General features: G+C 40.5%; 1 protein-coding gene across 5 annotated transcripts in view; it reads right to left on the reverse strand.

Annotated features, from left to right (window-relative positions):
• Positions 1 to 2,518: 2,518 nt before the first annotated feature.
• The window catches only part of KCNQ4 (potassium voltage-gated channel subfamily Q member 4), a 274,488-nt gene continuing 258,496 nt past the window's right edge, over positions 2,519 to 18,510 (reverse strand). For all 5 annotated transcript variants that reach the window (XM_068268918.1, XM_068268917.1, XM_068268916.1 and 2 more), the window contains 2 exons: positions 15,213 to 15,354; positions 2,519 to 9,843 (listed from right to left, as the gene is read on the reverse strand). In XM_068268918.1, coding sequence (XP_068125019.1) covers positions 9,625 to 9,843; positions 15,213 to 15,354 — 361 coding nt within the window. In that variant the 3' untranslated portion in view covers positions 2,519 to 9,624. The remainder of the gene's footprint in view (positions 9,844 to 15,212; positions 15,355 to 18,510) is intronic.

Genomic DNA, 18,510 nt, shown 5'->3' on the forward strand with positions numbered 1-18,510 from the left:
CAATGAACTTCGCCTGACCGTCACCCGCATCACCCAGTCCCATGCACGCCTCCAAGACTTCTCAAGAGCCGCTCCGACACTATGGAACTCCCTACCTCCACCCATTAGGGCAGCCCCCTCCTTCAACACCTTCAAGAAGGCCCTCAAAACTCACCTTTTCACTCTTGCCTACCACCCCTCACAATTGCTCTAAACCCACAGCCGAACTCTGGTCCCCTACCTCTCGTGTCCCTACCTCTCCCTCTAGATTGTAAGCCTTTAGGCAGGGTCCTCACTCCTTTTGTGTCCTACCTGATCATGCACCTCTATTACTGGGCACCCATGCTATGCATTTGAGTGAACCTAACTTGCCTAACTCCATGCTCCCATCCAGTGACTGACTAAGCATTACCTTGTACTCATACTGTGCTGTGTGATCTGGTTTGCATGTATTCCTGTATTGTCATATTGCTGTTTGTCACCCCTAAATATTGTCTGTAACCTAAATTAATGTCCAGCGCTGCGTAATATGTTGGCGCTTTATAAATACAACAAATAAATAAATAAATAAATATATATACACATACATACATATACATATATACATACACATCTACAAAGTGATATTCAGCAACCCAAATCAGTATTGCTGTCATCAAATAAGTATGTAACGCTATATATTGATTTGGGTTGCTGAATATATATATGTATATATATATATATATATATATATATATATATATATATATATATAAAGCATTATATATTTGATGATAGCAGTGCTGATTCGGGTTGCTGAACATCACTTTGTAGATGTTAAAATAAAATACTGAATAATATTGCAAACATACTCCTGTTAACTAATCAACAGAGCAATTCTTGCACCAAAGACATTTTAGCAGAACGTATCATGCATCAAGACTGGAGAAGTAGTTTGCGCCATCTTGTGGTTAATACTTAAAATTGCAACATGCTTTTTAATAAAGAGCATGCAACTTGTGTTTACAGTTATTCATTTTATAATATTAGAAATGGTAGCAATGTTATACAATTATATATGGAAACAGAAACGTTCCAGACCGTTTTATTTTATTCAAGCCTCATTTCCCCCAAAAAGGGGCAACACTGTGTAAAATGCAAGTGATGATGTGAAAATCATGTAAACCCTATGTTTAGCTAAAACTAAATACAAAAATTACATATCATATGTTAAAACTGACAAATATTTGTGTTTTTTCATTATGAGCTCATTTGGAATGTAATGCCAGCAACATGTTTTAAGAAAAGTTTGGACATACGTACCACTGTATTGCATAACCAACTGGCATATTTTTTTATTTTTTTAAGTGCACTGTTGTCCCTTTCTTGCCTGATATATTATGCAAATCATCACATTCATTTTACTAAAATTTTATTTAAATATTATCTATCCCAACTTTTTTTGTACATGGTTGTACATAATGTAGTTTTTATATAAGCCAGAAGTTTAGTAACCATAGTATTAGGTTAGTAGTAGGTAACAAAGAAGGTTAATAGTAGGTAACAAAGAACAAAGCAATGAGCAGGAGTAATGAGTAAACTTATATCCTATAATTGCTTGATGGCCTTCATGTATCAATTGAGCTATTTTTTCACTTGTTTTCTGTACTATGTTCCTAATTATGAGTTGCTCAATTTTTGCTTGATTTATCAACTTTTGTTGGTTGCAATTTTTTTAAAGCAAATCTGTGAGGAGGAAAAAAAGTCAGATACTTATTTAAGTAGTGGAAGTTCCAGAGGCTTCCCAGATCCTCCACGAGCTGTTGGACGGGACCCTCTTCATCTCCGTGGCTGTGCTCCCATTCATGTACGAACACAGCTGTACTGCGCGAGGGAAATCCTAGGATTGCAATTACATGCTGACATTGCCCAAGGATGGTTAGGGAACATGCTTTTATAGAAAAAAAGATTGTTGACTAGATGTGTCCAGGAATTTTTCATTGATTTTCTCTGCTCACTACAATTTGAACAGAAAAAAAATAAAGGTGGAACTACCAGAGATAACTATATATTTAATTAATGTTGTGGATGGAATTGTGTAAAGATACAACAACTTATCCATAATGTTCAACTTGAAACTATAGAAGAAACTGAAGACTTTATTAAAGATGAGGGCACCAACAATGAGAAATGTAAGTTATATTTCCACTTTAGTAAAATGTCTTCTAAAATGTTTTACGGAGGATACTTGTTAGAATCAGAAAGTGAACATGTATTTACATATACAATGAAGGGAATGTTGTAAAAACATGAGGAAATCCATTAGACCTTAAATAAAGACCCAGTGGTCCTTATTCGATTCAAGTTTTCTCCTAGATTATATTATCATACCTTATCAGCAAGCACAAACATATTCAGAATCATTTTGCCAGTACTTTTTCACCTACTTTCTGGAACTTCTTTTAATTACAGAGTGCTAAAAACATATTTTAAACAGATAAAAAATTATCTTTCAGGAAAAATGCGTTTTTAAATATTAAGGAATGCACAAAAACAGACATCCGACTTTCTAAGTAAAACTTTATTTGAATCAATAAATTAGTGAGGTACATAATTGTTCTATTGCAAACGCATCTATTTCCAAGTCAAGTTTCAGTAGCTCAAAGCATTCTCCTAACCCCTTCTAACTAGAATAATTCTTCCCCCATAAGACAATAATACCCTCTTTCTGGTGATCTCACTGAGTGAGGAAGAAGCTGGTAACTGTCATTTTCGGGGGAAGCCACCTACATTGGATGCAGATCCTATCTCCATGCTGGTGCATGCATAGCATTCGTATAGGAAGTAGAGGGTCCTATAAATGACCCATCACTAGGAGGCATGGGGTACCAACCAGAGGACCCCGCACAGCAAGTGATGCACAGGCTGGGAATAGGGATTGGATCGTCACTAATAAAACCATGTGATGTGTTTTTAGAACTGATTGCTGTACTTCTCCCTGTTTAACAATAATATAATAATGTCACACAGTAACATTAGTTTGAGAAAAAAATTAATACATAGTGGCAAGTTATTGTAATGGTTAATCTTATTTCACTTCGGTAACACCTTCTTCTTTTTTGATCAGAAAACTCCCAGGCCTTTGAATCTATTACAGGGAACTCTTCTAAGTGACTGACTACAGAGATTAATATTGTGCAGTGAGGTAGATAGCCAGGTTACATACGACATTGCAACTCCCATCATGGCATGGGCAAGCTTACAAGCTGGAGCAACATGTAAGTATTACCCATTAATAGACAAATTTCCTTACTTTCCCTGTAGTACTGCAGTAATGGGACAAGTGCTTGCAGTACTTTTCTTAAGTCCATAACGCAAAACATAGTAATAAAAAGACTGACTGCTTTCTTATAAAAAAAGGTGCAAGCCACTAAGTAACAACGTATGATACAATACATTGACACCTATCAGATTCAGGCTTCATCCAGCCATGAAAAATAGCCTTTTATCCATTCTATGCCTCAGGGATGCCCATACAAGATTTTTTCAGGCTACTTTGTGGAGCTGCCTGTAAGAAAAAATTAATTGTCATAGAAGGAAGAAAAATGTGCTGAATACATATTTCAGAACATTGGAGCTAAAGTTGTGAGAGGCATGCCACTTTCTAATACCCTCAAAATGTAAACATAATCCCTTGGCATGAAGGTTACACTAAACACTGAAAAAATTGCATGAAATACAAATTAGAAATGGATGCAAAATATACTTTTAATAACTGGTGGCGCGTGCTACACTGCATGGGGTAGGAGTGCGGGCACCACGTCTCACGATGTTGTGTTCGCCATTTCCTCCCACATGCTCGCCCCATCCTGCCACATGTGCGCTTGTGCCATTCAATCATCACCATGGCAAATCACAGTGGTGCGGATCTGGAGGGGGCATGTGTGGTGCGGACAGATACAGGTCAGCGGCCAATCAGAATTAAGTGAGTGGGACAAAAGGAGGCATGTGTGGACAGAAGGACAAATAGACACACAGTGGCAGGCTTGAAAATGATTATTATAGATTTATGCCATATCATTTTATGCTAGTAAAAGCATCAAGGTCGGTGCTAAGGCTGAATGTAGAAAAAGTCTTTAGATACTGCATTTATAACTTTATTTTGCAAAGCTGTAGTCAGTAGAGACTTGACAGCCTGGGGCTTACAGCCTTGATAGCCTGAAACTTATAGCCCCACTCCAGCCAGAACTGCTCTCTTAGTTTTGGGCAGAGCAGGGAAGAAAGGATTATTTATTAATGTCTTTTACACTACAATCGGATTCCCCTTTTGAGAAAATTCCTATCACATCCTGTTTCGGTGACACCTGGTCTTTATTGTGAACCTTGGAAGTCACCAAGACAGATAGTGAAGGACAGCAATACAACATTGCGAGAGGATCTATCTCTTATTCACCTTACAAAATGATGTATTTGTGATATTTGTCCCTGTTGGAGAGAACTTTATATAAAATAAAAGCATATGAGGATATATCTATAGAGACAATAAAATTTTTTATGTAAACTAAGCAAGTGCGCATGTAAAAGCAAAAATACATAATCAGAGTTGCATTAAGTGAAGACAGCATGTTAAAAAAAATGGTCCAGAATTTTACCCAGGAGAATAATAAGAATATCACCACTGTCACGTCAAGTGTTTGTAGGAAATCCTTCAACTTTCACATTTCAAGTATTGCACTTGACAGATGGCTTCATGGAACAACAGGGAAACTTGGGTTCAGCTCAGTTTAGCCTCATTTCCACTTGGTCTCATAAGCAAATTTCAACCCATACGGATGAAGAAACCTCAACAGGCATAACAAATGTGATGGCTGGAGATCAATAACTCAGCTGCCGATAAGTTAAACTATCTGCCAGCTAATTGACTCCTCACAATCACCATCAATCCTCTTCTGTTTGAGTGGAAATTTGCATATTAGGTGAATTCTTCACACAACCCCTCTTGTTACACTTACCCCATTTTCTCAAACTACTGAAAAATCTGATAAGCATTTTCCACCATACGTAACCTCTGATTATGCAATTTTCCTTCATACACCCACTCTGCTTCAATTACACGGGTCTCTTGATGGTTGCTGTAAAGAGGGTTTGTCTTATCAAAGAGGAAGTGACTTTAGCTAGAGGTAGGGCTTCAGAAGGTGGCATGTCCTAGAGAAAGGCTCCAACACCAAGTAAGATTGGTCAAGTTTTCCAGTGGGTATTTGTATATCATTCTTCCCAACAGGAAAAGTTACATTTTAAACATACCTCTCCTGTGGCTGAAATGAATTATTCCTGGCTCCCGGCATCCTTGTTGCATGGTGTTTGGTAGTCCTGTCTCATTTCATTACATACAAGACATATCATGTTTTAATTTGTACAGACAGTAAAAAAAAGTTTTTTCAATTTGATTTTAAATATTAAGACTTTTCTTAAAGTGTACCTGAAGTAGACCTAAGGTTAAAAAACAGAAGATACTTGTCTAAGAAGAGGAATGCCTCTGGACTCTATAGATGCTTCTTACGTCTTCCTGACCCCCACCGTTGTTGCCGCACATGGGCCCTGAAAGAAATCTTCCAAGAGCTTGTCAGATTTCTGATCGGGCTCTTTTTCATGCATGAGCTAGGCTGTACTGCACCTCCACAAGCACAGCCACACCTGCACAGTAAGCCAGAGTCACAGGTGCTACTGTGCAATTGCGATCGTAATCGAGCAGGTGCAGCATTGCCACGATTCTGCATGAAGAGGTGCCCAGTCACGGTCTTAAAGAAGGTCCCAAGCAGCTGTGGTGGTCTGGAAGAGGAAGATGGAAGCCTCTGGAGGATTCACTCTTCTTAGGCAAGTCTCTGTTTTTTTTTTACTTTATGATCCCCTTGGGTTCGCTTTACGTATAATGGAGTATATTCACTAAAAACTGGTAACATTTGTGGGTGCAGCAGACATTGCATTCAAATTTTGGCAGGCATTACACAAACTATGTAACGTGCATTACACAGTTTACATAGCTCGCTTTACACACGCGTACACTGCTTGTGTGGCTCGTGTTATGCAAGCAACATACACAATGTATGCATAACAGGAGTTACACAAACTACTGTATGCAATGTGTGTTAAATACCGGGAAAGCTTGGCAAAATGTACCAGTTCTGTCTGCTACTGTAAATGTAACCTTTATTAGTGAAAAGTCTTCAATGTGCATTATATACTAAGGCTGATGATGATTGAGAACATAAGTGAACCTGCACATCGAGCCTGGATTTATTTAACAGTAGTTTTTGATTGGATTCATTTTTTTTAAAAACCCTGTCTTTACTAGAAAAATCTTCTTGCTGAGAGCAAGTACATGTGACTGCAATCACCTTTCAGCAACACACACTATGGTCAAGCATAGCCTAAATGAGGACTGCAAACGTTGGTCACCTAGTAGCAAACCTAACAAACAATCATATATTAAATCGATGGCGCGTTTACAGCATCACTTATGTTCTCAAATGATCTCAGGCCCTGGAGAACCTTAGCAAATCCTTCTGCTACCAGGGTCAGCTTTTCCAAAGCAGCCTATATAGCTACAAATATGTAACCTTATAATGTTTGTATTAAGTAGACAGCAATAATTGTTTTAACTCATTTGTAGCCATACCCATACATACATATCAGGAATATGGTAACTTGTCACTAATGTCTAATGATGGCCACGGATGGAGAAACGATAGGACGATAAGTATGTTTTTTATTGTTAAAACATTGTGCCCTGGTCTTGCATCCTCTTGTGGATGATTGCATAGGGGAACTGTTTATACTGGCCATATTTCTTTATCAGTGAAAAGTGTAATGTTTCATGTTTAATAATCTATTTTGGAAGTTGTGGAACTTGAACTGGTAAAAAAAAACAAGTTCTAGTGTTCCAGTAATGTACTACCATGGAAATGATAGCTTATGTATGTAGAGGTACGATTGCAAGGGATGGATCCTCAGTGCACATGGGCCATACCCATTAGTATCATGCTTACGCAGTGGGATGGGGAAAGTCATGCTATGTGGGAGTTACAGGAGGTGGAGCGAAGACGGAGCAATGCAACGAAGCACAATGCTTTGCATATATTTAAATATTGCTTCTCCTAAAGAGAATGCTGTGCAAATAATAATACTGATTGAACAGGGCAGATTTCCCCATAACATAAAGATAACATACTACATTCTACATCCCATCCTATACAGTAATCTGCTGCTACAGCTCCACACACAACTCACTCATACGTGCACTCTCTGCATTCTCCCATGCAGGTACAGTAACAAAGGTGTGTTTGTGTATAGATATTTCAGTGCTTGCATAAGGTTCTGTGGGGATATTTTTGACGTCTCTGCAACAAAATGATGCAGGAAAATAGTAAAGTGTGACAAACGTCAATGTCTGACCCTTCCTGAATGTGAAATCAATGTCAGTAGTCTAAAAGAAAGATGAAGACAATGGGGTTGATACACAAAACCTTGGAGAAATGCACACTCTGGGCAATGCAATTTTACCAGTGCTTAATGGCATACGTATTGTCCTGCCACCAGTGAGCTGGGCGCAGGGTGAGCCAAAGGACGGCTCACCCTGCTGCGGCTCAAATCCCCGGCAGTGTTAAATATTATTCCCCCACTGAGTTGTAGCAACTTGGCGGGAGGTGTAATTTGGGGGTTTGGCAATCCCTGAATTACCCTTGCTCTGGACGTGTAGCATAGCACTAGTGCTATGGCGGTGTCTAGCTTCAGCGCTGAGTGCCGAAATGACCTGCATTGATTTAAACAAGCAAAGTAACATGCACATAGCGCAACCAACATTATGAACACAACACATGTTGCTTCTATATACACAACTGTACTTATACTAGCAACGTATGTGTTCTGTACGTGAGTTGCCCTATTTACACAATGCTTGTTATATTACTTGCGTAAACACCAGTAAAACTGCATGCGCCGTGTGCACACACCAATTTTACTGGAGTTTCATGAATCAATCCCAATGAGAGGACTGCACTCAATGTTGTTTGTAAAGGGTTGCATCTTACTGACAGTGTTTAAGTACTATCTCGTGCAGTACAAATGCTGAGTTTACTAATAGTTCAGCAATTTTCTATTCCTGACAAGTAAGTCAAATGATTACCTAAACCTGGAACAATATAGCAGTTCAGAGTACTGCACTAAAAAAATGATATGAGAAGCTATTTAATTATACATTTTGCAACCAACAGGTTTGCATGATGTGTAGAATAATGTTTCATTTTCCATCCCAAAACTTTTTTCTTTTTTGTTCTGGACAGAGAAAGGAAAGAATAGGACCTTTGTCAGGTTTGATTATCACCTGAGTCCCTTACGGGGAAGATTTTTTGTTTTCTAAGTGCCTGTCGCATGGACACCAGAGACTTGACGCTAAGCAAAACCTCCTTTTGCATCCTTGGGACTGGATTTCCAACTCTCCATGGAGAAACACAAAGGAGTTAGATCTCATCACAGTCCTTGTTAAATTCTCCAAAAGGAGAAATATGTCCAAAAATATATCAAAAGTACAAACATGTCTTATTATACCTTAACACAGTTGATGCAGTCTGTTTTACCAATTATATTTATGAAGCAAAGGATTTTTGATGGTAGGTTTTGATGGATCCTAATAGCGTCCCCATACAAAGGCCAAAACAAGGGAGTATAACTTAACAGAGAGTAGAAAAGGTCAGTGCAGATCAGGGAAAAAGACAAAATTATTGCAGGAATTCACCAATGCTGGGTGAAAAGGATGGCACTAGATTGTCATCTTTACACAAACATCACATATTTGCTTATTTGTACCAATAACTGGCATCCCATCATCCATACTCACACAGTCATACACACATCTCTGGCAAGATATTGTACTGTAGACATTCACTCAGTAATTTCACTTCAGGGAAGTTCATAGTAGTCCACACATCTACTCCAGTAGTTTTCATATGGATAAAGAAGATATCCCTCTGGTGATGAAGTGAGAACCACCAAAATACATGCTTAAATTTTGTCCAAGAGCTGAGCAGAGGAACTCAGCCAGGTGAGCATCAAGTCATAGGCTCTGGTTTCAGGTGCAAACGTCCACCCACTGCCCTGCATCGAGGAGATGAAAAATCAACAGGAGCAGCATCTGCATAATAAGATCTTTGAGGCACTTTCTAGAGGCTGAGTGTTAACAGAAAATCACACTCACCATCGTTGCAAGACATGGATACAAGAAAGGACAATGCTAGATGTGGGCACAGTGCTGCTCATTATTGTAACCTGATTGGCATCTCATTCACTTCACAGCCAAGAATGATGACGCATTGTCACTTCTCACAATGACAATGTGGTACAGAGAGACTATATGGCTTCTCAAGTCCTTCCCCACTTTCTGTGATGCTTGTAAAAAAATACCATTTCCAGAGGTCCTCACTGTGAAATTGCATAAGAATAACCCAGGTTCATTTCTGTATTCGCTTTGCAGAGAAGAAGAGCCAATGCAGCAAGAATATTTGATCAAAATCTCCACATGGTATCTCTCTGCTTCTGACTCTGAGGGAGAGATTTTCTTCATTGTAGAAGATCTTAAGTCATGGGACATTTGTCCTCTGTATTTTACAGCCTTCATTCCATGTTGTTGCTATCTGAGCGGGAAATGTTAAGTGTCTGTGCAGACACAGATATGTCTAGTTGATCTACTGGGCTATGGTAGTCAGATGTCATCTCCTGGTCTATAAGTGGCATTTGCATGGAAGTCAGTGTGAAGGAGCTTGAAGGGCCTTTTTTTAGACACTGAGAATAAAAGCCAAGAAGAATATCAAGCTTCTCTTCAATAGACTGGACCTTGAAATAGAAAATGAATCCATTAGATGGCAGTAGATATACACAATAAACATGCCAAATCAATGTATAAATAACACCAGTTTCTTTCATGAAGTTTAAAGCCTAATACAGATGCTACATTTCCACGGCCCTTACATTCATTAATCTATTGTTTGGGCAGCCTTCTTAGGGAACCAGTGCTATACAGACACACTGTTGGGCTATACCGGAGCAGCTATTATATGGAGAAAGAAGGAGGAACATGGGACAGTGAACAAATAAGCAGCATCCAAAAATGCAGAGTACAAATGAAGACATTGTGCCCGCTTGTCATTTAACAATCCACCATGACGGACCACTAAATGATCACTAAAGAAGGCATGGCACAGTTATACACATGCTAAATTCTCACCCAAGGCAGCGTGAAATGAATTTAGTAAGAAAATCCGCTCAAATCTGCTTGGTCCAAGAAAACAGAAGTTCTTATTGAATTATAGGGTAACAGTAAATTAAGGGGTACAAACATAGCACCACCCACAACAGCTGACGTCCTTCTGATCCCTCCGGGTCCTTAGTTGTAGCTGACGGACACATACAGGTTTAAAATGTAAGTACCATAAAATGTCACCACTCACCCACACCCCTCCTGCTAAATTCTTGCACATTAGCCCACTTAACACTGGAGTGAGTGACAATATAGCAGGAAGGTAGAAATGGTTAGGGTAGAAAGATGAGGGTTGTCTAAAACCAATGAAAGCTTATATCACAACTCCTTCACATAGCGATTCTATTTCAGATGTACTATATTTTTCTTCACTAGCTACAAAGAAATTACAGTCAAAAACTGGGGAGCAGCAAAGATACCCAATCTAGAGGAGTGGAAGAACAATTTCACGGTACTTCTGAAATTTGAAACCTTGGCCCCTTCTTTGCTCCTTACGACTGTTTCTGGGATGAGGAGTAGGTGGTTGAGGATCCGTGATTTTTGGACAAAAATAAAGTTCATTACATAGTTGGAATAATAGAATAAAATCACTAAGTTTATCTTGCTTTTCTTTTTTTTTCTTGTTTAGGGCACTTACTTTACAACTCTCTGCGATTGTCTCTTCTTCTTCCCCTTCCTTGCACGTTCTCTTTTCTGGAATGTTTTTCCTCTCTGTTTCTTCCTTTCTTTTCTGAATCATCCCTATCTTGCTAAACTTCCTCTTTTTTTGCAAACCATGATGTAATGATAAACCTGGCATAAAGAGTTACTGTGAAGCCTGTCTATTATAGCCGGATTCAGTGGTGTAGCAATAGGGGATGCACAGGTTGTGACTGAACTGGGGCCCTTGGGCCAGAGAGGCCCATTAGAGGCCCTCCCTAAACTGCTGTATTAGCTCTTCAAGGGTGCTACCGTATGATTAATTCTATATGTGCTTTGACTAGTGGTAATCATTAACATACTGTTCCCCTCGTCTGCTTACACCTCTCATACTATAAATGTCCTTTGTTGGCTTTGTTGCCCCATATGAATTGTTATGTATAGAATGCTTGGTGAGCCCAACTTAAAACACGCCCCTAGTCGAGTTCTCTATACTGGTTTGATATCAAGCAAACATCTCCTCCCCGGGACCCCTAAAAATCATCTCAATGCCATGAAAGTATCTTTCTATTAAAGCAAATGTTTCTTTTGCATAGTATTTCTAGTAAGAGGGGTTTTTGGTCCTTTTTAGCCCCTTTCACACTTCTAAGAGTTCTGGTTTATCATAAGCTTGGTGGACAATCTGTAACTCTGGGTGCTTCAAGTCCTATCTCATACCTCATATTAATCCATGCTATACACTGATGAGGTTGAACTATCTGTATGCATGTTGGTTTAGTGTGGCTCTGTACAATTAACACGCTGACACATCATTGCCTTCCAGCAGTTCTGGAGGTGTGTTTAGCTTTCAGGGACAACACAATGACGATTTGCATATTCAGCAGTGATGCATTGTGGGACACCTCATATTCTCACTCCAGCATGAATAATAGCAAGTACCTTCTGTTTTAAAAAGGCACATTTCTGTTGTACATAGCATTTTTAGTAATTGGGCATTTTGGTCCTTTTTATCTTCTTACACACTCTTATGAGTTCTGGTTCACCATGGGCTTGCTAGGCAATCTGTAATCCTGGGTATGGTGTCAGTGGCCGGCTGCAGACAGCAGTAGGAGGAGAACAGATCTGGCACTGGGGCATGTAAATTATTTCTCTGTTCCGCTGTACATTCTCTGCATGTATACAGAATCAGAAAACTTTATTTCGCCAAGCATGACTGGGTCATGCCCCGGAATTGTTTTTGGCACAATACATCTGGCTCAGAGAGAAGACATAGGTAGAGACATAGATAGATAGCAGAGAGCCGTAGAGGCATCGGTTAGCGTGAGTTAGCATTACAGTGGATGGCAGCCACCAGGGGAGAACTGGAGGAGGGAGCCAATGTATTGAAAAGATGGGGTAAGTTAAAGCAGGACCCCCGTCTCCTGTTCCCCTGGGCCACTCCCCCTGTAGTTGCACCACAGTGCATAGATCCAATCCTCTAACGCACACCACAGCTCCTAATCTCTACTTATCTTGTATGTAAGTGCAGTTTGTTTTTCTTTTACAGTTTATCAGAAAAATACTGTAGCATTTCACAAGTCCATACAAGTCTAAAACATCATAGATCTCATTAGACATTAGCTAACTAGTGGTTATATCCAACCTTTAAATAATCCTCCCTGTAATCTGATATGACCCATACCAGATAGCAAATTTGCTATGTCAACTAACAGCAGACAAAATTTACAAACATCCAATCCAGATTTTCTATATCTCCTTTTCAACCTTAATAAATAAAGCCTAATGATTTCATGTTCTCTGCACGGCACCTGTTTCTCAAAGCAGAACCACTCAACTGTAGTCGTATTTTAATGTGAACCACTCTGTTCAGTCACGCAGCAACAGTTTACCTGAACTTATTTCAGACCACTGAGTCAGCTCTCATATAATGGATTACTTTTTTCTGCTAAAACTATGTTGATGTATAATTAATTATTTCAGAACCGTGTTGCCATGTGTCCTAAAGTGTAAGACTAGATGTCTTGACATTTGTCCGAAAAGTTGCATAAGTATTTAAAGGAAAAATAAAGCAAACCTGAATTGTATGTGTAGTAACAGTAGTATGTAGAATTTGTCCTGATGTCTCATATTCTTATTTGTATTGTAAAGGGTTTAATTTTGACTAAGAAATGTGCAAAGCAGCCATTTCAGTGTGGTGTAAAACCTGGTTTGTTCAGCTCCTAACAAAAATAAATAATTAGGTTTTCAGCCTGAGAGCACTCCTTTGTTATCAGCATATATCTGGCCATCTAATACTGATGGGCACCTCTGGCTACCTACAGTAATACTAGGGGGTAACACTGGCTTCCTAATACTGCAGGAACCCTTGGCCAACTGATTCTACAGGGGAACCTCTGGCTAGCTAAAACCAAGGGGAACCTTTGACTATGAATACTGGGGTGCACCTCTAGCTACCTAATGCTGGGGTGCTTCTTTGGCTACGAAACACTTGGGGGCACCTCTAGCTAGCTGAAACTTATGTTTTTTTTTAATAATGGGAGCTCCAGTGGCTACCTAACAACTATGGGGGCATCTTTGGTTACATAATATTTGGGGGCACCTCTTGCTACCTAATAACATTTAACTGCCTAATACAGGGTGCAGAGGCACCTAATCCTGAGGGTCAAGTTTTGCTACCTTATACTATTGGGATGCACATTTAGCTGCCTAATACTTTATGATGGGTTATATGATCTCCTAATACAGTATTTCTTATTGGGGGACACATCTGTCTAGGGCTACCAACTATCTGGCTATGTAATACTAATGTCTAGGCCTGTACTGTCTAGACCCATAATGTCTGTGTACCACCATTTACTGACCCGGTGCTGCTGACACGATGCTGCAGAAGATTCTGAAGCAAAGTCTAGCTGGCTCCCTAGGCATTGCCAATCATCCCTAACTGCAGCTAATCTTGCGATGATGCAGGATACATATTTCCGCTTAGCAAGTGACTGTAAATGCTGCTGATTGGTCGCGATAGTCCTGAAGGCAGGACAAAGGTACCGCTCTAGAACCAATCACAATCTTCCCTCCCTGATTGGTGTCAGGGAGGGAGGGCTGTGATTGGTTCAACAGCAGTGCCTTCATCCCACCCGCAGGACTATCGCGACTAATCAGTAGCATCTGCAGTCACTTGTTAAGTGGAAGTATGTATCCTGCATCGTTGGAGGATAAGTGGCATTTAGCGATGGTTGGCAATGCCTAGCAAGCCAGCAGGACTTTGCTTCAGAATCTTCTGCAGCATTGGGTCAGCAGTAGCAGGTCAATAAATGGTCCATCACCGCAGCAGTTTGCCGATCAGAGTCCAGGGTGATCCGAGCATTCAGGCGGAGTCAAAGCTGGGAAGAAGTATGCATCCTGTAGGTTGACCTACACAGCGCAGGAAAGACAGAGGTGCTTTCCCCACTTGTCGCAGCTGTACATTCAGACTATAAGATGCACCGACGCCCCCCCAAACTTTGGGGGAGATAAAGTGCATCTTATAATCCGAAAAATATGGTAGTTTGCATTCCCAATTAAACCCCATTCCCGGGTCTAATTAACCCTGATTTTTCCTTCCTTGATTCTAAGCTTGGACACACTCTCATATATGGTTGGGGTATGGCATTTCAACTGGTACACCAAAGGGACTCTATAACTTACTATATTACTTCACCGACATACTGTAAATATCCTTATTTTCTAAAATATTGAGTCAGCAACTTATATGTGTTACTATAAATAAAGTCTGAGTGATGAGTTTCTGTGCAGAGCTTATTAAAGTGCACAAAGGAACCTGCATACCTGGCCACAATTAATTTAAATCATCTGCTATATCTCAGTCCCATCAGGGTTGTGCAGTTTTATTTATATGCACAAACCTGTGCAGTAGAATCACAATGTGACTGAGATGGGCTTGGTCTCAGCTTGTCTGTTCAAAGCAAATCTGAAGGGAAACTTCAAACGCAGCAAAATAGAAAAGGTTGTGATTAGACTAGCACAATGAAGCCCAAACACAACTCCTAATGTATTTTCAATGCAGAATCACATGACTCCATAAGATCTCATTCAAACCACAAACCCTTTTAAATTGCTTCAGAAATGGAACTCAAACACAAAAATAAACACCTGCGTATAGAAGACATAATTAGATGGCTGCGCAGTCACAAATCCTGGGTATCCTTGTATTTTCTTTCATTTTAAAAGAGCAAGTCAAGAGATCCTCAGACTTCCAACCAGTTTACAATGCTCTGGCTTAATAAATCACCCATAATATGTTGCTCACCTGCCTCTCAACCTTTACCACTCTTCCCATCATACTGAGTTCATCTGCTGCATCTACTTCTGTCCCACTGGGGTGCTTATCTCCTTTTTCTCGAGACTTTTTCTCTATGGGAACAGGACCTCGGCCAATAATCTGGTCAACCCTGCAACAAAATAAGACATAGTTTTTAAAACTTCAAATATGTACATGTCATTAAAATGACATGCATAATGGTGCAAGAGTGCTCTTGAGCTGGAAAACATTAGGAATATTACTAAAATTGTACCTTTATCTCAACAGGATGAGAGGATATAGAAGCAAACCTTGAAGAGAGGTAGGAGGCGCCCTAAGGGTACTTATAAGATAATTATTATACCACTGTGTTAAAAAACCCCTATAGGGGTATATATCTAATAAACCAAAAGGTATGGACGGATCCTACCTTATAAACTGTTCACTCAGGATATAGTAAAAAGAGTACTTTAATATGGCACTTTTAAATTGACAACGCGTTTCGCGGTAACCACCGCTTCATCAGGTCGAGTGAAGTGCCTGAGCCGGTGTCTCCTCTCCGCTGTCTCCGAGCACTGCCTGAGTCTTGTCTCTACCGGAAGCAACGCTGCCATACACTTCCCTAGCTGCGCTTGTCCCGGCCCCCAGCTCCGCTAACAACCAGTCAGACTCGGCACTCTGAGTGCTGAGTTTGACTGGTTGTTAGCGGAGCTGGGGGCCAGGACAAGCGCAGCTAGGGAAGTGTATGGCAGCGTTGCTTCCGGTAGAGACAAGACTCAGGCAGTGCTCGGAGACAGCGGAGAGGAGACACCGGCTCAGGCACTTCACTCGACCTGATGAAGCGGTGGTTACCGCGAAACGCGTTGTCAATTTAAAAGTGCCATATTAAAGTACTCTTTTTACTATATCCTGAGTGAACAGTTTATAAGGTAGGATCCGTCCATACCTTTTGGTTTATTAGATATATACCCCTATAGGGTTTTTTTAACACAGTGGTATAATAATTATCTTATAAGTACCCTTAGGGCGCCTCCTACCTCTCTTCATTGTCCTATTCCCTCCAACTTGAGGGTCAATACCCAGGTGGGTGTTTCTTTTCAAGGAGTTGCGACCAACTAAGCGAAACCACAAGGCCGAGTGGGGACGGTACTTCCCCACACGCGAGTCTACTTGGTTGCAGTGTGCAACCCGGCTTTGTGAGTATATTTGAATATCTCTTATACTTACCTTGTTTACCTGTGATAATACACCAGATCGGGCTCCCGGTGTCCTCCCGCTCCTTTTTTCTATTTTCGTAGTATCCAGCATAGAAGCAAACCTGCCAGGTTCTTCAATATATACAGTATATTGTAAAAAGTACAGAGAAAACATTGAGCGTTGCTAATAATGCACATGTACTGTATATACTTGACTATAGGTCCAGAAATGTAAGTCTGATTCACTAAATACAATTATAGTTGATTTGTATATGAGTTGGACCAAAATTTCTGACTCATACCTGAGTGGGTGTGGGTTGCACCTCCCTCTCACCTTTTCCTTGCAAAAGCACTACTTTGCATATTTTACATTTGATATGAGAGGGTTTTAGGGGCATCCATTACCAACCAATGGCTGTAACACTGAGCACACTAAGTACTGTGTATACTGTTAGCGACATTCCCTTTTGTATTCATTTACCCAGTGGTAAGGACACTCTCTTGATTAAGGAAATCCCAAGAAAGCACAGGTCCCCAAGTGGAGCTGTTAACTCCTCCTGGCCCCAAGTGCAGCCATTATTTTAGATGGGTAGACTTATACTTGAGGAGTGAGGAGAACGCCAGTGCATAAGACAAGACAAGACAAATAACACTTATATTGCGCTTTTCTCCTTGCGGACTCAAAGCGCCAGAGCAGAGCAGCAGCCACTAGGGCGCGCTCTATTGGCAGTAGCAGTGTAAGGGAGACTTGCCAAAGGTCTCCTACTGAATTAGTGCTGGCTTACTGAACAGGCAGAGCCGAGATTCGAACCCTGGTCTCCTGTGTCAGAGGCAGAGCCCTTAACCATTACACTATCAGCCAACTGCCTACCACTAATACAATACAATACAATAACATTTGTAAAGCGCTTTTCTCCCATAGGACTCAAAGCGCATGAGGCTGCATCTGAAATGACCACCAGCTCAGTGTGTAGCACCTAAATAGATTTTCTGCACACTTCGCATTCAATGCAGATGCAAATCATATGCAAATCTGCTACTACTTATCATGCAAACAGGAAACTCAGAAGGAGGGGCTGGGAGCAGCTAACCTGACAGTTACAAAGTTAAGGAAAGGTGGGGGGAAAGGTTGCGCATCCCTAAACACATGCTGCAATTGAATGGTTAATCGCACAGGCATACACCGCCTCTGCCAGACTGAAAAATGCATGCCCTGCATCCAAGACAAGTGCTAACATTTATTAAACTAGGAAGAACTTTAAGAAAAGGTGGGGGGAAAGGCTGCGCGTCCCTAAACACATGCTGCAATTGAATGGTTAATCGCACAGGCATACACCGCCTCTGCTAGACTGAAAAATGCATGCCCTGCATCCAAGACAAGTGCTAACTGTGCTAACATTTATTAAACTAGGAGGAACTTTAGCTTCCAATATGGTTTGCATGCAAAGTATATTATACTAGACACTTGCGCCACGGTGAGGCAAACCTCCGGGCAAGTGACCTAACCTAAATTTAAAACCTAGGGAGCAGCTAAGCAAAAAAATGTGTAACTTACATTTGGTTGAACAGCGAGGAGAACGCCAGCGCATACCACTAAGGCTGCATCCGAAATGACCACCAGCTCAATTATTATGCAAACAGGAAACTCATTTCAGATGCAGCCTTAGTGGTATGCGCTGGCGTTCTCCTCGCTATTCTACCAAATGTAAGTTACACATTTTTTTTGCTTAGCTGCTCCCAAGGTTTTAAATTTAGGTTAGGTCACTTGCCCGGAGGTCTGCCTCACCGTGGCGCAAGTGTCTAGTATAATATACTTTGAATGCAAACCATATTATAAGCTAAAAGTTCCTCCTAGTTTAATAAATGTTAGCACTTGTCTTGGATGCAGGGCATGCATTTTTCAGTCTGGCAGAGGCGGTGTATGCCTGTGCGATTAACCATTCAATATCAGCATGTGTTTAGGGATGCGCAGCCTTTCCCCCCACCTTTCCTAGACTTATACTTGAGTCAAAAAAATTCCAGCTTAAAAGGGTCAAATTTTGGGGTTGACTTTTATTCGAGGATATGTAGTACTATCGCATGAATTCAACTCTGGGAGGCTGAATTCTGGC

This window comes from Hyperolius riggenbachi, chromosome 2 (assembly GCF_040937935.1).
Source record: "Hyperolius riggenbachi isolate aHypRig1 chromosome 2, aHypRig1.pri, whole genome shotgun sequence".
Lineage (NCBI taxonomy): Eukaryota > Metazoa > Chordata > Amphibia > Anura > Hyperoliidae > Hyperolius > Hyperolius riggenbachi.